Below are 21,819 nucleotides of genomic sequence, written 5' to 3' on the forward strand. Positions count from 1 at the left end.
CACTTTTGCTAAAAATGGATAAGGAAGTGACAGGCCCAGGAAAACCACGGTGTGGATTAACAACTCATGATAAACAGAGGAAGACTGTGTGAGGTGTACAGGGTTGAGAGAGGAAGTGTGGGAGGAGGGAAAATAGTGCAAACACATCGTAAAGGAACTCCTGTTTGTCAGAGCAACATGGGGCTGGGAGGTGTAAGGAAGAGAGAGGAAGAGCGAGAGATGTTAGATAACATGTTGAAAACAAGGTTATTATTGTTGTTATGAAAACTATTACAGAGACAGGAACTAAATAAACAAGTGTTTCCGTTAACTGAAAAACTTTGTAAATGAGCTGGCAGAGGAATGAATGCTAAACTGAAAATATAGATGCAAGCAGCAGTTATCAGGGTTTAAGCACTGCTGGAACTTGTTTAATTACTTTTTTTTTTTTTCCCAAGATATAAAATGTTTTTCAGATGGTCAGTTTTTTTCAGGACAATTAGAAATTAGAGGGACAGCAATTTTGATACCTTACAGCCTCACCTTTTTTCTTACTGTCATTTTATGAAAATCTGACATTTGAGTTGTAGATTTTTGAGAAAACTGGGCCAAAAGAAATTAAATGTGGGATAGACATTTTGTTGTCTTGACTCAAGGATTATATATATATATATATTTTATAGCTTTAGTGGCAAAACAAAAAAAGAACCTTACAAAACACTTGAACTATAAATGTGCTTTACAACCAATGCAAACCAAATCTAAACAGAATTATTTAAAAATTTAACTTTATTTTTCATATTGTTGCTTAGCTGATAAAAGCCAAGGAAGCTGGTGATTTTAAATGCTGAAAAACTATGCAATAATCTTCAAAATTACAAACAAGTAAGAACTATCTATGCACCATTAAAACTGAAAAGCATATTACAAAACAAAACAAAATTCAAAACTGCATGAGAAACAATACAGGAAGTCAGTGAGAGTAAGAAAGCCAGCACAGACCCAGTCTTGAGGTGGGAGATGGCATCCTCCACACTCTTCTGGTTGTATTTGATCATGTACTGGTGCATGTCTGGATAGTTACTGCGGATGTTTTTCTCTGTGCTTCCGTTAGGGACCGTTCCAAATTTCAGAGGGGGGTACTGCTCTGTGGGGTGCTGAAACTGAGAGAGGGGAACACAGTATGAAACAGTGATTGAAATTGATGTTGCATTTGTTTTTTCAAAGTAATTAGAGGACTAACAATAGAGCACGATGAAAAAATACTGTAAGCTTCAACATGAATGACATGTGACAGTGAATGTATGTTAGAAACAAGTCTAGAGCTACTGCAGCTGTCAAAACCAAGTATAATACATCATAAACACAGAACAATATACAAAGCAGCAGTGCTGACATGCACATTGTGTTCATTCTGCTTTTAACAAAAGAGAACAATAGTGAAGCAGATGGGGGAAACTATTTTCATTTAAAAAGGGATTACAAAATGAACATGAGGCACTTAGAAAAAAGAATCAACAAAAGTTAAATGGCTTCAAGTATCCAGATTTGATGTAGCTTCTTTTCTGAAAATGACACAAACACAATGGAACACAAATACATTTCATTTGGTGTACGTAAGTACATTCATTTGGCATGACAGCAAAACAGTGTTTTTTTCTTCAAGAATCCCTCCAGATTCCTCAAGGTCAAAACTGAGAGCGAAGGTCAAAGGAACATTTCCATGCTAGAATGCCAAATTACTGCACATCTCACAGACACATACTTAATTACATTTTAAATGCAACATAATAACATCCAGCGCTTCAAAAGACAAATATAGAGAAAACACTTCTTCATGTTGTTCATCCACTTAGTGGCCAATTTAAACTACTGTCAATCTAAAATTTTTCCAGTCCCAATCTATCCTCTATAGAAGTCAAGAATATTGATCCCCAAATCCATGTCAACACAACATCACAAATTATGAAAACTTTATACTGTTTGCCCATGTACACATACTGATAAACAAGTTTTCTCTGAACCTACAGAAGCCCTGAAACCCCTATTCCCTTACCTTTTTATCGCTGAGGCCAGACACAGTGTCAATGTATTCCTCTTGGATCATGAAGGCAGCCAGGTTGGCAGTGTAGCTAGCCAGGAAGATGACAGCAAAGAAAGCCCAGACAAGAACCATGATCTTGCTAGTGGTTCCTTTGGGGTTCTCCACTGGAACGGAGTTATTAAAAACCAGAGCCCAAAGAAGCCAGATTGACTTCCCTATTGTGAACTTAGAACCTCCGGCCTCTGACAGAGGAGAGCAAGTGAAACAGAGAAAGAAAGACTTTTAACACTGACTTGAATTTTAAAGGCACTTTAATTATTCATCAGCTCCAAACAAACTAAAAAGTATCAACACTGCTAAACTGATAAAAAAAAAAAGGCTTCCTAAACTTCTCCTATGCAGATGATGAGGTGAGAAAGGGGTGCTGGTGCCAGAGGATGAAGAAGAGAACAGAGGAAGGAGAGGAATACAGAGCACAAGTCTGCAGTCCTTTATTATACATGAGTGTCTGCGAAACTGCCTGCACCACAAATATCAAACCCACGTCCAGGCCAATAAAGAACAGAGGTGAACTCAGCCACTAGGACTCCTGAATAAACTCAGTGACAAGCAACTGTGCACATTTATGTCCGTTAAAATAACGCTTGAGACTACTAAAGTTTGACCTTATTAAAAGGTTAAATGCAGGACTAAGAGCAAATTGGACTCACTCTTGCCACTCTGAAGGCTACGGTTGTACCCCACTGGACTGAAGAACTCAAAGATGAAAACCGTCACTGCCACCACGGTCAGGCACATTACAAACATCATCACCCACACAGCAGGGCTGTACGGCTCTGAGAAAGGGCACAGAGAAAGACGAGAGGACAGAGAGAAATCAAAACCATTAGTTGTATTGTTTTTTTTTTGTTTTTTTTTGTTTACTTGGTTTGTACACAACAGAGCAGAAATTAATACCAGGGGGGTATTCCAGAAAGCAGGTTATGTGACACACCTGTCTGTATGTTTAAGGTAAGTAAGAGGATAAACTTTCTCAGCTTTCGGTTCCAAAAATGGAGGTTACTTTCAGAGTATTTAAGTAGCCATAGCAACTTACTCTCTGAACATAACCTGGTCCGGAGTAGGTTCTGTTTCAGGGTTAGCTTACTTCAGCACTATCAGTGCATGCGTGACAGATTGCACACAATATTATATATTATTACAATATAGTTATGTGATATATATATATATATATATATATATATATATATATATATTAGGGCTGTGCAATTAATCGTATTCAATTATCATGCGCATCTCGTCAGTAAAGCCGGTTTCGTGATTAGCAGTAAATCGTCATCACCTGCTTTCAGATGGAGCGGCAGTTAATACACAGAGCTGTAGTTCACTGACAAGCTACGCTAAACCGCATTCATAATCGAAGGCGATTCGTCTTCGATTATGAATGCGATATTGCCTAGCTAATATATATGTTAGGGGTGTAAATCGGATGGTTCATCACGATATGATACGATATCGATTCTCAGACCCAGCGATACAATATTTGCCGATACCTCAAAAAAATCTACGATACGAATACGATTCGATACAGGAGTATATCGACTGATATTTCGATATTATGATATTATATACCTATTTTAAACAACAATCTACATTTTTATTAACTCACAAATGCAACCAAAATATATAACATGAACATTTATCTGAAATTTTCACATCCTGTACATCAATTGGGACATTCACAACAAAAAACTAGGCCAATATACATTTATTTATTTTTTATAAATAATAAAGAATATAAACAATTGGAAAAACAATTCTGGCTGCTACTATGGGCTCAGTGCTAAAAATCTTTTCTACAGATAACCAATTCAATAAACAGTGCTTTTCAGGTTTTTCTGCTCAGTCTAAAAGAAATTATCAGGTAAGCTACAGAAATGTAATAATCAAATATAAAATAACTGCATAGTCTCCACTGTATAAATTAAATATAGATTAATCATTTTTGATGTTACAAAGGTTATTTAGTCAGGAGCAGTGAGCACTTGTATTTTTCTTTGACAGAATTAGATTTATTATTAGTTTGCTTTCACTTTAAGAAAGAAAGCATGGATGTAATATACTGATACACATGCGTTTTCTTTCTCAACTGTTTACATTAAGACGTATGCCTAACCGACTGTTTACTAGGACATTCGCCAAAACGCTCATTTTGATGTAATTTTGTCTGCATTTACTCATCCATGCACAAAAAAGCGGAAGAGAGCTCAATTTAGTATTCGCGCGGTGTAGAAGTGGCAGTCTACACTCACACAGCGCTCGACTGTTCCGCCAATAATCCCGTGCATCTTTTATGCTCGCCTTGTGCCTTCGGACAGTCCTTATATTGAGTCCTGATACGTGAGATTGAATGAGAATGCACGCGTTGGCGGTAATGCATAGACGGACATTATGTGAAAATGTGGACAGTGCCAAAATAAAGGTGTCTATTTATACTACAGATATCGATATTTTACACGTGGCATCGATGCATCGTATCGTCAGACCCCTAATATATATAGTTGTATGATATGTTAATTATAAAGCACTAATAAAGTAATATATTATTCTAATATGGTTACTATATTTATTTTATTTGCATATATAATTGTTATCTGTATAAATTTTAAAACACTATTATGACAAGGTCATGTTTAATTTATTATATTATGTATTTATTTCATTTTATATTATCATCTCACACATCATGTATCGGCATTTTCTATAATTTATTTCTACAAAAAAAAAAAAAAATACATTTCTGACATGATTTATTATATTATTAGCATCAAACAAACAATATAATTCTTATTCTCAAGGATTAAACAGAAAAAAAGAACAATTACTGCACAACCACCAGTTAGGTGGTGATATGAATCAAGTATGTAAACGGCCTTTGAACAGAAGAAGAAAGAAGTAGTACAGCGCGCTTTTTCTTAGCATCCATTACCATAGTGACTCGTCGATTCATTGCTCTGTTGAGAATGTCTTGCGTGTTAACCAGGAACTTACTCTGGGTTGAATGAACTTACTCCCGGACGCGTTTTTGGAACCAACATACCCCAAGCAAGCAAGGTTTGGGTTAATCAACCGAGAGTTCAGGGTTTAGCAGATAGTAAGTTAACCTTGCTTTGTGGAATAAACCCCAGGGGTATAGCAACCATTAGAACTGGAGGTGACCCTTGGAAATAACTAAATTATGTTAAATTAAATTAACTTAATTAGGAATTTAAAACAGTGTTATATTTGTGAAAATAATAAATTTTTACTATGTTCATGCATTTTCTGGGAACTAAACTCATGATCTATGGAAGCATATGTGTAGCTAAATTCAATTTGAAATGTAATATGCAAAATGGCAATGCTATATGTAAAATGGCAATGTATTTCTGTATTTCAATTTACATTTTCCCATTCATATGTGCAACATTTAGTACAAAATGAAAATGAAAAATTAAATTATATCATTTAAATTTGCCATTTTCTACACTAGTTTTAATATGCAAATTAAACACATATTTTAAAGCTTCATAAGTTGTTATAAGTTTATAAGTTATAAATATGTTTAACATGTCCAAGCAAAAACTGTAGCAAAATTATCATTTAAATTATCATATCCTTCCCGTCGACCCACTCACTGAAAGAACCATATATGGCTCGAGAGCCTATGGTTTCTGAACAGACTGTGGAATATCAGTCAGTCAAGCAAAACGCACGCAACCCATAGCAACACCTCAGATTTGACAAATATGTAAAAATAAACAGGAATTTTCAGACTTTTGAGCGATTAGTTACTATTTTGTTAATTAGAATTCAAATACATTTTTTTTAATTGACCACAATATCATTGATATTTGTCTGAGAGGGGCACTTTTGAATAATTTTGAAAAAAGGGCAGGGGCTCGAACGCCCAAAGCCCCTGCCCCTGAGAAACTCTCTGCACGTCCCTGTTCAGGTGCCACGGAACACGTGCTATTTTACGGATTAAAAATAAAAGAGAAATAAAATATAAGGTAAGGTAGTAAATAAGTGTAGAATAGCACTGTCTGTTTGCTTATGTGCATCAATCCGAGTGTAAACAGTGAGAGATGTTGAGGTGAAAAGCGTTTGGTTAACGGTGAATATTGACCTATCGTGCGTCCTATTGCCGAGCCCCGCCTTGATGTAATGATTGACAGGTAGGGGGCGTGCTCGGCTAGGAATGCATTTTCAAATCCACAATGACTTAAACTATATTCATCGCGGGGTATTTAATGAAAATGCAATTGAAACATCTGCAGCTTTGTCTCAGAATGCATTTTGAAACTCTCATTGCATTTTGCTACAATTATCACGCGGTATCACGATGAAAATGCAATCCCAAGTGTTTTACCCCTAAGTCTAAATGCATTTAGGAAAAACAACATTTAAATGATAATTTTGCGACAATTTTTGCTTGGACATGTTAAACATATCTATTCAATTTGGGTAATACATTTTCATTTCAATTTTGCAACTTATAAAGCTTTAAAATATGTGTTTAATTTGCATGTTAAAACTAGTGTAGAAAATGGCAAATTTAAATTATATAATTGAATTTTCATTTTGCACTAAATGTTGCACATATGAATGGGAAAATGTAAATTTAAATACAGAAATACATTGCCATTTTACATATTGCATTGCCATTTTGCATATTATATTTCAAATTGAATTTTGCTACACACATGCTTCCATAATGATCTTGCTAGTGACAAAAAACAAAGCAAAACAAAACAAAAAACACATTTACATTTGGCAGACACCTGTATTTAAACAACTTTAATTGCATTTTAAGGTATATGTTTTTATCTGCTCATGGATCAGTGTTATTAATTATTGCTAGTGCTATGATCTTTAAAATAAAATAAAATAAAATAAAATAGACATTTGGCAAAAACTTGTATTCAGAGCAACTTAAAAGTGCTGTATATATTTTTTATCTGGAAATTAGTCCCATGTCCTTGACTTTGCTAGTGCTATGCTCAAAACAAAACAAAACATTTCCAATTGGCGGACACCTGTATTAAAAAAGCAAATTTAATTGCATTTTAAAGTAAAACGAAACAAAACTTGACATTTGGCACATTTGACACTTCAAGCGACTTTTACTAGCGATTATTCAAAGAGACTTAAATTTCACTTCAATGTACAGTATATATTTTTATCTGTTCATGCAGTCTCTAGGAATCTAACTCATGAATTTGATGTAGCTAGTGCCATGCTCTGAAGTCAAATAAAATATAAAATAAATTATAAATTAAAATAAAATAAATGTACAGCATTGAGTCTGTTTGAAAAATGTTGATTTAGTGCTTCTCACTGAAGTGTGATAAATAGTTTGTTTTGAAAGGGAACTGTAAGTCTGATTGATGAGTTCTGAAATGATACGCACCAGTACCTAGAAAGTCATACATCATAATCACATGCAGCAGAGACTGATTAAAGTCAAATATGATGAAGCATTATGGCTCGCACGAGACTCAACCTCACCAAGAAAAGCAGAGGGAGAGACCGTTCCGTTACTGCGAGAGACCATGACGCTGATGCCCGTCTCCACGAAGGGCACAGAGAAGTCCACGACCTCTGACCTCTCCTCGTTGATAGTGAGAGAGCCGATCGCCATGTCTGCCCGCTTGTACACAACCTAGTGAACAGGAGGAAGTGGAAGATTGTATTTTTGCCCTTTTGCCACTTTTATTAGTAGCAGGAAAGTTTTATTTACAGGATTTATAGGGACCCATTTTACAGGAGCATTAGACCTAGTAAAATTCTGATGTGCCCCAGTAAACTTTTACTGATTAATCTTTGTTTGACAAGGGAAATTACCATATACCGACCTAAGAAACATGCTAGACTACTCAATGGATTTGATCACATCCAAAACATCATAGGCTAGTCGAGGTGTACATTTCCTTACTTTAGATCTTCTAGGGAACCTTAGATTTGCCCTGAGATCATGTGGCCACTGTGACTTGCAGAGGAATGAGAGACTGAAAGGTAGCTAGCTACCAAGCTAAAATATGCTAATGTCTGAACGAGTAGCTATTGCAATCCCTATATTTAATAGGATAGTGATGAAGCAACAAGGAAGTACAGGAAGAGAGAGAGGCACCGGCACTGGGACATGACTCGAACCCAGGTCCCCATGAGCGCAACAGGACTGCATATGTCTGGAGCAACTACCCTCTGTACCACAGCTCTGACATGAAAAATGCATTATGGATCAAGAAGGCCACAAAGAAAGCTGCGACATTAAAAGTGCACGACCTACGTTGTCGAAAACATGGAGCACTTTATATTAAACACTTAAAAAATGGCATATATTTTCCTGTGGTCAAATTGCTTGTGCCACTGAATGTGTTTTTGAAGGTTTTGTTCTTATCTTATAATTAATAATATGAACTAAAAATGAATGCTAGTGAATATTAGTTGTTGGACATTAAATTTAGATGTAAATGAATGTAAAATTCATTAAATGTAATAAAAATTTACATGTAAAACCAGTAATGATATTTCTACAAGAACTGTCACAGTTTCATTACAGATAAAAACAAAACCCTTAAAAGCACATTCAATGGCATAAGCACTTTGAGCACATGAAACTATATGCTCAACCATCTTTGAAGTGTTTAATATGAAGTGCAGCATAATTTAGTGCTTTGTGGCCTTTCTTTTTCTGAAAAATAAATGTAATTATTATGCTATGTTCAGAGAGAATGTGCATTATTACAGACGATTCTACTTATTATATTACCAGTTACCACTTGTTTTGTGTATGTTTATTATATAATTATATAATTTAGTTATTTAAACAGCAGTCATGCTACTTCAAACTGCAAACTGCTTTTTTTATATATGTATTGTACACTACCATTCAAAAGTTTGGGTCAGTAAGTTTTTGTCTTTTAAAATAATTATTTATTTTATTAAGCAAGTATGCATTAAATTGATCAACATTAAATACTTTTACACTGTTACAAAAAAAACATATTCCAAATAAATGCAGTTCTTTTGAATTTTATAATCATCATAGAACCTTAGAAACAAAATAGGTTCTAGAAAAATATCAAGCAGCTCAGCTGTTTTTAACATAGATAATACATTTATTCATTTGGCAGATAAGTGTTTCTTGAACATAATAAATGTTTCTTGAGAACCAAATCAGCATATTGCAACGATTTCTGAAGGATCATGTGACACTGAAGACAAAACAGTTCTTTTAAATTGTATTAATAAAAAATAAATAATATTTCACAATATTTTGCTGTACTGCATTTTTGATCAACTAAGTGATTAGTGAAAACATAAACAAATCTTTCTGAACTTAAACTTTTGAAGGCTAGTGTATATTTTGAACCTTTTGTCAGCGCATTATATACAGCACAGCCATTTATACAGTTACATTTGTTTTTATACAACATTACATTTTTGGAATAACATGTTTTTTCATTAAAATACAGGATTTTTTTGTGTGACCGAACAAAAAATAATCAGATGAGTAATTAATTAATATAATAATCACGAGTTGTATTCCTATATTGAAGTTTAGGAAGCCAAAGGTCACTCAACATGCTGTGAATAAATGTAGAAGGATTGATCGGTTCTACACTGCTAATATTTAAAAAGTAAACTACAGTATTTATTTAGTTTCCGTTTTCTGGGTCACAGATAGGGTACAAATATTTGTAGGTTAGAATTATGCAAATAAGAAACTGAGCTAGTGATCATCTGTAACCCGTAGTTACATTAATGCCACACAATAGTGCTACAAAAATGTAAAACTGCTGCTACAAAAGTCGCCAGAATTGAACACTTTGGTTCTTTGAACCCTACCCCCAGGCCCCCTAGAAAAAAAGGTGCACTTTTTTTTTACTTGACGGGGAGAAGCAGCAGCAAAGCCACTGGAAGGAGGCCATGAAACGTTAGGGAGAAAAGAGTGGAACGAGCTCGGGAATTGACACGAAGATGAATCAAACTTGTGATGCCCGCATGAGCACCACGGCTCAACCGCTAGACTACAGCCCTAACGGAATTCCTCTACACCTTACTGATCAAAGCATTCACTGTGCACCAAACCTAGACAGTCAAAGAACTGGTGATATGGAGGTGAGTCCTCAGCAAGAAATCAGCATTTTGCCTGAATACAGGAGCCATATGTGGTGAGTAACAGGTGGTCTATCTGCAAATTCAGAGAACCTCCATCCCTAATTAATATTCAATCCACGTACTGGCTGCATTCCAGTATCCATAAATTGGTCGGGCAGATAGTGTAGTAAGAAGCCTGCACACATAGATGCTACAGGAGGCAGGTTATCCATCTCGAGACAGTATACCCCATACAGAGAGAAATCATGCCTGGGAATACCAAAAAGGAGGGACAACATTAACATCTTTACTTTCCAGTGTGGCTCTTTTCTCACTTTGCATTCTGTTTTATATTCCTGAATGGTGTGAAAAGCTTGTGATGCAGAGGAACGGGATTTATGGTGACGGTGCAGAGTTGAGTCACTGCCTAAAGTCATGCAGGTTACAAGCTTTCCCAAATCTCCTCTGACAGCTTGAATGCTGCATTGATTCCGAAAAGACGCGCACCTGCCTGTGTGTGTGTGCGTGTGTGGGAGAAGGGATTGTTTAGGTAGTATAATTTCCAGTTTGCAGCGAGAGCTTTTGCATCCTTGTTGAAAGTGAGCCTGTGCGTTTCTTGGTCTGCAGAGACTGTGGAAAGAACATTGATGAAGTTGTTTCCTCGTGAGCGCGCCGCAGCCCCGGTCCTGCTGCAGGCCGGCATGCCGCACAGGGGAAATGTGGACCTGTCGTAGATAGAAGATCAAAGCCGTTCACGCACACACACACACACTCGCAGCCTGAGAAAATAACCCTTAGCACTGCGCCTACAGGGGCCGTGCTGACAGCTGATTGGCTGAGCATCAAAATATGCAGTGAAGAGACCAAAAGCGAGCGAGAGAGAGAGGGAAAGGAAAAGACTGAGAAAAAGAAAACGACGTGGTCACAGAAAAAGAGATATGCTGAAAACCGAGGAACAGAGAGAAGGGAAAAAAAACGCATAAGATACCGTGAGAAATATTAAGAGCAGAAGAATGGAAATGAGACAGTGAAAAGAGCTGTTTCCATTCCCTAGCAACTGTCTCGAACAGGCGTCACTCCAGGGTGTGAGCGCCACAGCAGGGTCTCGCTCTCAAAACAACAACCCTCCTGTCTGTCATTCGCACTCACATGCATTTGCAACTCGTTTTTGGCTGGCTTCAGGCCTCTGTCTTGGATACCTCTGTGTTTGTGCGTGTGACCCATTAGCCGAATCCCCTGGCGCTGTGTTAAAAGGGTTCAGAGTGTTTCAGTAGTCCTGGAGGCCGGCAGATACGGGTGGGAATTCAGTCATCAAACAGGGCAACAAGTGACTTCTCTGTTACATCACGCACCATGCTGGAATTACACGTTCAAACTCTTTACAAAGAGCAGGGGGTTTCAACCTCCTGCACTCAGACCCTCAAAGAAAAAAAAAGCCTTGATATCTTCAGCAACCCCTTAACTTTCATTAAGAACATTAACATTACTACATTACAAAATGCTTTAATTAATAAAATGAAATAAGAGATAGAAATGTCATGAAGTACTATATAATCCACACACTACCACTCAAAAAGAAGCAGCAATTAACACTTCCATTCAGCAAGTATTTCATTAAGTTGATCAAAAGTGACAGGAAAGATTTTTACATTGTTACTAAAAAATTAGTTTCAAATAAATGCTGTTTTTCTGACCTTTCTATTCATCCCGAAAACAATGTGTCATGTATTAAGCAGCACAACTGTTTTCAACACTAGGAAGGATCGTGTAACACTGAAGACTGGTTGCTATAAATTTTAGCTTCACCATTACAGGCATAAAGCACATTTTAAAACAGAAAAGTTATTTTAAATTGTAATAATATTTCACAATTGTACAGTTTTTACTGTATTTTTGATCAAATAAACAGACAAACAGTACAGATCTTTGAACACTAGTGTAATTTTAGAGTTGTCAAATTTAAAATGGTAACTTACATTAGTATTAGTTAAACATTGTTAATGTAATAATTTTTAACACACTTACATTGTAATATTATTACATATATTTTATTTATTTATTAAATAATCACAATTATTTAACTATATTGAGAGCTATCATTTTTAACAGTTAGAAATGAAAAGCAAATCTGCATATATGTCTGTGGTAAACAAATATTTCTTCTTGTAACTTTCTAAGAAATATTTCCTGCCTATTGTGACCTTTACCTTGCTCGCTGATGGTTTTATGGCAGTATGGTGTCTAAAGTTGCTTTGGAACAATATTTATGCTTCTTGACAATCTAATTGTACTGGTAGAAAAAAAAGATACACAATTTTATTTTTAGTTGCTTTCATTTTAAACATAATTAAAATAAATGTAATTATTGCTTATAAACGTTTTTCAGATATTTTAAGATTTTCATCTATTTTTGTCTTATTTTAATCTTTGATAATATCACACTTACTATCTTCCTCCAAATGGGTTTTTATGCATGAAAATACAGTATAGCTGCTTTTACATTTTAGGAAAGGGGTCCCTCTCAAGGGAATCATCATTTTTGGAGGTGCTTGGCATGAAAAGATTTGCAAACCCCTGCCTTAGTGTTGAAACCCCTGGATAAGACACACTGGCAACCACATAGTGTCACACATCCGCATGCATCCAAAGAACATGGACATATGTTATAAGCTCACATTAATTCCTTAATGCAACATCTTCAAAAACACTGCACCATGACCTTAACTATCCCATAATCACAGTGTTTGATCATCATGACTACTGATACTAAAGGGAATAGCAGCCTTGCCTTTAATCTGTAGTCCTCTCTCCACCTAATGCCTGTATTTACATATGCAAGTAAAGTCTTCTCAGTGATATCGCTGACAGTGCATCCAGGGCACTTGCTCATCAGCGAAGTGAATAAGGAGAGGCGCTGATGGGAATACAACAAGCTTGGCCAGTTTAAAGCAGTTGAAAGACACAAAAAGCTTCCCTCACCTCTCCCACCATCCCGTTCCAAACTCCATCAATCTTTTTCCCATGTTTCCCATTGGTCACCAAGTACAGGTCATAGGTGAAGCCAACAATTCTGGCCAATCGCTTAAGGATGTCGATGCAGAATCCTTTGCAGCACTGTTTCATGGGTGCCACCCCTTCCTGAAGTGCACTGCAATCAGAGAGAAAGTACTCAGTTATGTGTATTGTCAATGAAAATCAATAATATAATATAATAATATAATATAATTAGGGCTGCCCATTTAACACGTTAATTAGATTAATTAATTACAGTGAAAAATAACGCTTTAAAATTATTAACGCATTTAACGCACTTGCCGGGTCATCTGACATTTCAGTTGATTGATGACAAATATGATGGAGGGCAACAACTCACTGCACGATGGAGCCTATAGAATGTAGTTAGAATGTCCTTAAAACTCAAGAAATGGGGCAAAAAATGCACCTGTTTAAGTTTTTGTCTCATATTTACATCATCACAATAAGTGCAATATCACACGAGTGCAAATGTGACACTGATTTTATACAAGAGTTCAATAAATAAGTAGTTAATATTGTTATTTTAAAAACAATGTTGTCAGTTTTGCTCAATTTTGCCAACGAAAATATAAAGACAAAGCAGAACTGTTCGTCTCTGATCTATACTCAGCTGCATTTCATTTTTTAATCCACGTTTTGAAAGAATTGCGTGAACCATTAGGCTCGTTGGATTTGAAGTGGTGCTGCACAGATCGATCGGTGTGTGACATCAAAAGTATCCCGAAAGCGATTCAAAAGCATAAGAAGCCATCTGCTCTCTATAGCTCTCGCGGTAATTTGATGTCACACAGCGATCGGTCAGACAGCGATGATCCGCTTCAAGTCGAACAAGCCTAATGATTTAATGGACCATTCATAAAGAGAACCATTTACTTCACTCCTGAATGAATCATCCATTTGAACAAATCAAATGAATGACTCAATGACTTAATCATTAAGACCACCACCTACTGGCAGTTTTAGTTTCTTATTTAGAGTATCATTTCATTAAAGAAATAATTTGATATTTCCATAGTAATACTAATATAAAAAATGAAACCCCAATGGTCCAAAAGAGTATGTGTAATACATTTTATGTTGAATCAAATAAAATATTTCTTGCTGAAGCTACTCTTTGCAATGTGTATTTGACTTTTGGGAATAATTTCTCAGCCAAATTTGATGTGTGATTAATTTGCGATTAATTAATACCACATCATGTAATTAATTAGATAAAAAAAATTTTATCACTTCACAGCCCTAAATATAATATAATTAGTGGTGTCAAAATTAGCACGTTAATTTTTTCAGTTTAATGTGTTAAAAATATTTAACGCATTTAACACAGGTGCAGAGCTAGGTTTGGCCACCCCACTCGCAACTGCTAAAGAATTGTGTTTACTCAGACACGCAGAACGTCTTTACGACCACATCAAACGGGAGACTTTTCAGACGCGCACTCCACGTCACCTCAACACCAGGCGCGAGTCAAACGAGCATGGAAACGGTACCGGTGACGAGGAGCTTCAGTAGTACAACAATGAACTGCGGTCAGATGAGATGTTGTCAGGAAATACGACAGTAAATAAGAATCTTCCTGTCCTGTCAGTTGTTATACTGTGGTTGTAGCGTGTGCTCTTCAATTGCACGCACAAATACGGCAGCGCACGCTGTTGTCTGTATCATTTCATTTCAAAGCACAAAAGAAACTACGAGCATGCAATGTCATAGTTATGAAATTACAAAAAAGGTGATTAAATCTGCCTTAAAACTGCATGTAAGTATTTATTATTTCACACGTAAAGCAGTGTCAGACCTGCGTCAAGCTCAGCAGCGGCAGCTTTTAAAGCAGTCAAAATATCCTAATAACCCAGCTGCTGTGGTGTCTATTAATCAAAGAACAAAATAAAAAATAGGAAATCAGTAACTTCTGTAGTTTTAAGCTTTGTCTCTATTTAATTTAGAATTTATTGTTTGATAACTTTATTAAATTATACTTTCTACTAGCTGAAGGGCACAGATTTACATTTATCTGTTTATGTGAAGATTGTTTTAAGTTCACTTAAATTAGAAGTTTTTTTTAAAGTCTCATTAAATGTTAAATTGATAGCTCTCAATTATACTTTAATGTTGAATGGCTATAGTCAATGGTTATAATTAGGAAAAAAATAATAGAGACATTAGGTGCAATCAGTGATACTTTAAACATTAAACAAATATTTAAAATAGACTTTCTGTTGTTTCTACATTCATTTGAAGATTGAATGTGAAATTATTGCAATATAAAAGTATATTTAAAAACTAATGTTAGGTGGGATTAATCGCTATTAATTTCAGAAAATAATGTGATTAATTATTTTTTTTAATCGACTGACATCACTAAATATAATAGAATAGAATTATGTAGAATAGAATAGAAAACTTTTATTTTAATTTGTAATAATATTTTACAATATTTATTTTACAAAATGAGTGTGGTGCGCATGCACGCACACACACACACACACACACACACACACACAGACATTTACAGTATATCCCAGAAGAAAGAAAACAAGAGAAACAGTGCAAGAAGGACTCAGAGTTACAGAGGGAATGTGAAATAAGGAAAGACAGAAGAATGGGAAGGGCAAGGTTTTCAGTAGTATACTGTCTTGGTACATTTTCTATGATATAACTAAAAACGATATAATGAGACGAAACACAGGCATCCATATGACCGGTGTAGAAGCAGTGAAGCAGCATCCGCAGAGACACGTGTACACGGCAAGAGCTCAAGCAGATTGACAAGCAACATGATGGCTAAGTATGAATAGAGATCGCCACAAGGCAAAGTCAAAATGAGAGGGGAAGCGAGAAAGAGAGAGAGAGGAAACGAGTGATCGATTGCAAAGCTAAGGGAGGTGAGTATAGCCCCCGGAACTTCATAGTGATATGTTGGGGGGAAAAAAAGTGAGAGACACAGAGATAAAGACTAAATTGAAAGAATGTGACAAATGACCGGAGAAAGATGACCAAAGCTTCCGAACGGAATTCTTTGGAGCAAATAAAAACAGGCCATGCTTACAACCTCAAATTACAATTTCTAAGTACTTCATTGGCATGCCATATATTGGTTTTCAATTAACAAATTAAATTTAAAATGCACACCTAAATATTGAAGTGCAAGTTATGAAGACATCTTTATTATTAAACCAATGTTTTGCCATCAGCCTTCTCAAGTGATAATAGCTTTTAATATCTTAAAAAAGGTTGATGGTCAAAATGTTGGTTTAATAATTATAGCATTTAAGTTGTTAGTAAATTAAATTAAATGAAACAGTAAATAATAATAATAAATAAAATAAGCTGCCAGTAATACAAATAAAATAAATACAATGCACTCCGTAGAATACAATATCAAAATAAATTGGTAAGTCATAACATATTTGAATATATTTCAAAATGTTGGTTTAATAATTATAGTATTTAAGTTGTGAGAAAATAAAATAAAACAAGCTGCCAATAATACAAATAAAATAAATAATAAAAATAATGCTAGGAATACACTCTGTAGAATACAATATCAAAATAAATTGATAAGTCATAATGTATTTTAATATCTTAAAAGAGGTTGATAGTCAAAATGTTGGTATTTTAACAATATCAAAATAAATTTGAAATGATTCAAATTTGGCACCAAATGTAAAACATTTATGACATAAAAACTACTCTTTTGTCCGAACAATTAACAAGCTAAAGTAGTGAATATAAAGATTATAGTACTGGCATCTGAGGGTGTGCATTATTAATATAAATTTGGCTGTAACAGATGCATAACTGCTTTTCTCCTCTAATACCTGAATTAGATCTCTGACAGAAGATTTGTCAAAATGTGGAATGACACTGCAATGCCTGTCTCACTGAAAGGTCATAGACCCGTGAAGGGAAGAAAATCTAGTTCCTAACCTGTCCACTGAAACATACAACTTTCTAATTTAACTTTGGTTTCTTGGGACACAATTGGAACAAATTTACAACAATGTTCCTTTTCCCCCATAGAGAAGAGCCATGATAAATGGCAGACCAAGCGGTCAGATCAGTACTAACCTGGCATTGAGAGGCCGTCTGCAAGGCACAGAGTCTCTAATGCAGGTTCCAGAGGCAGGGTCTGCAAGCTCCACGATAACGAAGGGCCGCTCCTCCAGGGTCACGACCCTCAGGTGCTGAGCATCATCGGGCGGCTGCAGGAAGGGACCATATCGAGACCAAGCAGGGTACCTCAGACGTAACACCCCGTTCTCCCACCATCCTACCTAAGACCACACAGACAGTACATGGTCGAGTGTCAGAGGTCATTAGTGTCTTTGCAGTTGCAGAAATGTGGCCAATAAATGGATATATCATTTTAATAGGCTGTGCTTATAATGACCGTGACAAAAGCTGTTTAAACATGACTACTTCTCATTATGAATCCAATTCATGAATCAATAATACATGGAAGTCAAAGGTCTTTTCAGCGGTTTTAACTATTTAAAACGGTCTATTCTAATAGAGTCATTGAGGCTGGATTACAGACAGGAATGGCTTCCCTTTTCTCAGGTTAAGCCTGTAAAGTGAGGAAGGATAGTGAAAAATGAAAGACTATCTCCTCTATGTTCCTCTGTGAGCTTATAGCTGAGGGCTCTCTAAAAACAGTCCTGTGCCCTTTTTATTCACTGGGGAATGAGTGGATTTTTCTTTTCAGAGAAAAAAAGACAGATTTTTAGCTAAGTGACGGGCCACAGAGGAAAAGGTTACGAGCCTGAGAAAAAACAGAGAAGGGGTAAAATGTGTCAAGATAGGCTATGACAGTATAACTGAGCTCATAATCCATATACAGAAGACTAAGACCTGCAGAACTGTATGAATCAGATTACTTAACAGAAAATAAACCAAAACAAAAAAGCATGCTTTTATATACAAGCAAGTATTATTTACAATTAAGTATTATTGCCATTTATTATTGACATGACATGTAGATTATACTTTGTATAAAAGCTTACTATTAATGCTTCTACTAATAATCATAATATTAATATAAACATTAATACAACATTGTACTTTGTATAGGTTCTTATAGTGATTATGTATAGTGACATTATCTACATTGTATTAATATTAGTGCTGTCAAAATTAGTGCATTAAAGCAGGCGATTAATTTTTCCAGTTTAAAGGCGTTAAAAATATTTAACGCCGTTAACGCAGGGGCGTAGCTAGGGTTGGCCACCCCATTCACATTGCATTTATTTAAACGCAGAAAGTCTTTATGACCACATCAACAGGAGAGTTTTGAGACGCACACTCGAACTTCACCTCAGCATGAGTTAAACGAGCGTGGAAAGGGTACAGGTGACGAGGGAGCTTCAGTAGAACAACAGTGAACTGCGGCTGTTGAGATGTCGAGATGAGATGTTATCAGGCCATATGTCAGTAAAAACAAATTTTCCTGTCCTGTCAGCCATTATACTGTTCTAGTAGCGTGTTCTTTTCAATTGTACGCCAAATAAGGCGGTGTGTGCTTTGGCCTGTAACATTTCATATTAAAGCGAGAATGAAACTACAAGCATGCGTGTCAGATCCGCATCATGTTCAGCAGCGGCAGCTCTTAAAGTCATAGCAGCCAAATAACCTAATAACCCAGCTGCTGTGGTGTCTGTTAATCAAAGAACAAAAGAAAAAAAAAAGAGGAAACCAAGAACTTTTGTAGCTTTAAGGATCTATATTTAATTTATTAATCTATATTTATCATCTATATTTAATTTTGAATTTAGTGTTTGATAACTTTATTCAATTTCTGTATATTTCCTACTTGATGAAGTGCACAGGTAAATATGACATTTATTATAATGGGTTTATGTGAAGATTGTTTTAAGTTCACTTAAATTATAAGTTTTTTTAGTTTATTTTTTAAAGTCTAATAAAAGTTCAAATTGACAGCTCTAAATTATACGGTAATGTTGAATAGCTATAGTCAATGGTTAAAGCTGCAGTCTGTAAGTTTTGCCTCTTTGTCGCCATCTCTGTTTGAAAACCTGCAATTTCAGTTAATTGCGCAATTATCTTCATTGCGTGGGTTGTGCACTGGTATGGTTGTGCATCCAGCATGGATGAATCTAATGTTTTGAGGAGTATGTTTGGCTGCCAGTCTCTGCACTTGTGTGGATACTGTACTTAGCAGTGTTTCCGCTATATTCATTCTACCGTGGCTGGCCGCCACACCAAAAGTCATCCCCGCCATGGCTGCAGCTTCTCAGTGACACTGTAGTAACGCCGCTCACATCATTCACAGTCAGGTTATTGGCAGAGAACACAGAGCAGAACTTGAATTTCGGCACGGGATTACAGGTATTGCGCATTATAGTACTCATTCCCAGAGGTTCCGTTCTTATAACGCGATGACAGATGACGGAATGTATCATTTGCACGTGCTTTTGAGTCGTGCTCATTTAAAGTGAAAGAGAACTCATTCGCATGCCCTCTTATAGACCATTTTCTGTGCGCCCACAGATCGCGATGAACTAAGGAGAGTGACAGATTTGAATAATTATTCAGGGAGTTCGCAAATGTTATATTGGTTTAATACAACAGGTCAAAAAACAAGTTGTTAATATTAAGTGACTTATACGTTGTCTGGCTATAACTCTATTGCCTGATTTTGCTCCATTTCATCAACGAAAACAGTTCCAAATAAAGCAACAGCTCAGCCACTGCGCATCTCCAAGCAAACACAGCATTGTTTAATTCATGAATGAAAGTGCCTGTTTAAACAAATCTAGTGAGATTTGATTCATGATTACCAATTCATAAAGGGAGTCACTTGCTTCATTCCTGAATGAATCAGCCGTTCACACGAATCAATTGAATGATAATCAGTGATAAAATCAGTGACTTGCTGCCATCTGCTGGCGGTTTTAGTTTCATTTTTAACGTATCATTTCAGTTATTTAAATCAATTAATATTTCTATATTCATAAAGTTATATTTAAAACATTATACTAATTTCATATGCTTGGTAACTTATTTGTCTTACTCTACTTATTATATTGTTTTAATTAGAAATTTTTAAAAAGCTTATAAATATAAGTTTTTGAATTTGACATAAAAGATGACATACTTCTAATAAAATTAGAAAAATGCCATTACAAAAGCAAAAAGAAAATGCACCTGTAAATCACTTTAAGGAGTCAAATATCACCTCATATTAGGAAGGCTAATTTTTGATTATTGATCAGAAGGTGCTCCTACATTTTTTTAAATTAGGAGGACAAGCGCTCCTAAAAAGAAAATTAAACGTAGAGCCCTGTGTAACAGTATATTAGAGACGTGCATGAGGTCTTAAAGAGATAGTAGCCTTAATAAACCTGCTGCTGTCTGTCATTACTGTCTATTTATACAGTGAAGACTATCCAGTGTTATTTTACAGTTGAATAGATTATTCAGTTTCTGTTGTAATTCAGTACCTGTATTATAGTTAGACCTAACTGAAAAAAAAAAAATTGTACTGTTAAAAGTACTGTTAATTTAATTTGTATCTTATTGTTTTTGTTTGTGCTATTGATTGTCATTAATTTATTTGTTCTTATTTTATTATTTACTATGCACTTGTCTTTTTTATTTAAAATAAATTGAATTCTGGGTGCACGTGATTCTTGGGTGGGGAGGGGGTGTGGTCTATGGGAAATAGTCCTGCCACCACAGCTGGAAAAAAATCCTAGAGGAAACACTGCTTAGGAATCACAGATTCTAGCCTATGTATTGGAATATATGAACCAAATAAGAATTTTCACCAGATAGTGTCATCGGAACAAGTAAGTAACAAGTCTGCCATGTTTGTTCTGACCAACTGAGGAAAAAAGCATTACAATAAATCGCGCTACCAATGGTGATTAAATCTAATGATCTGTTAGCTCATATCACATCAAACCCTGCAAATTATTATTATTGTTATACTTCAAATTGTTAAATGTTAAAACATCAGCATTGCGTGACTATGTGTATATAGTGTGCATTAGCGTGTAGATTTCAATTTCTGTACAGTCTAATCTCTAATTGTCATACCATTCGAATTTCATATTAAGAAATTCTTTTAACTCAAAAAGCAAATTATTCTTCCTTCGAACTGGTTCTCTTTAAAATACAAATCTTGTGTAATCCCAGGCTATCTGTAAACAGAAGCAAATTTAAAACTGGAATATAATTTAATTTCAGTCACATGTGTTTCATAAATATAATCCTTTCTGGATTACAATCCGCCATCAAAATGATAAGTTTAATTAGCTGTGAGAAAAGGCTATAAACGATCCGCCACCTGCAGCATCCTCACATGCGATTTACAGACGTGACGTAATGACGCAGCAGCGTGCTCGAATTTCCTGTGAATTCCTACCAGTACCACTCGAATTATAACAACAAGCTTACCGTTGTGAAACGGTCTAAAGTAAGGATAATTTTTGCAGCTGCAAAATATTAGTAAAAAAAAAAATTCCTAGAGACATCGATAGTATTGTAGGTCTATGGGTCTCAGTGATACCTTCAGTCAACAATATTTTTAATTTAACAAATATTAAAAACATACTGTTTTCATATTGTTTCTACATTAATTTGAAGATTGAATT

At 35.5% G+C, this 21,819-nt stretch overlaps 1 protein-coding gene across 2 annotated transcripts in view; it reads right to left on the bottom strand.

The window, feature by feature from the left end:
- Positions 1-21,819, bottom strand: part of LOC131521211 (glutamate receptor ionotropic, NMDA 2D) — a 126,394-nt gene that overhangs the window by 15,365 nt on the left and 89,210 nt on the right. For both annotated transcript variants that reach the window (XM_058745729.1, XM_058745727.1), the window contains exons 7-12: positions 17,273-17,478; positions 13,148-13,316; positions 7,574-7,727; positions 2,734-2,859; positions 2,036-2,265; positions 982-1,142 (exon numbers count right to left, since the gene is read on the bottom strand). In XM_058745729.1, the coding sequence (XP_058601712.1) occupies positions 982-1,142; positions 2,036-2,265; positions 2,734-2,859; positions 7,574-7,727; positions 13,148-13,316; positions 17,273-17,478 (1,046 nt within the window). The remainder of the gene's footprint in view (positions 1-981; positions 1,143-2,035; positions 2,266-2,733; positions 2,860-7,573; positions 7,728-13,147; positions 13,317-17,272; positions 17,479-21,819) is intronic.

This window comes from Onychostoma macrolepis, chromosome 16, assembly GCF_012432095.1.
Source record: "Onychostoma macrolepis isolate SWU-2019 chromosome 16, ASM1243209v1, whole genome shotgun sequence".
Classification (NCBI taxonomy): domain Eukaryota; kingdom Metazoa; phylum Chordata; class Actinopteri; order Cypriniformes; family Cyprinidae; genus Onychostoma; species Onychostoma macrolepis.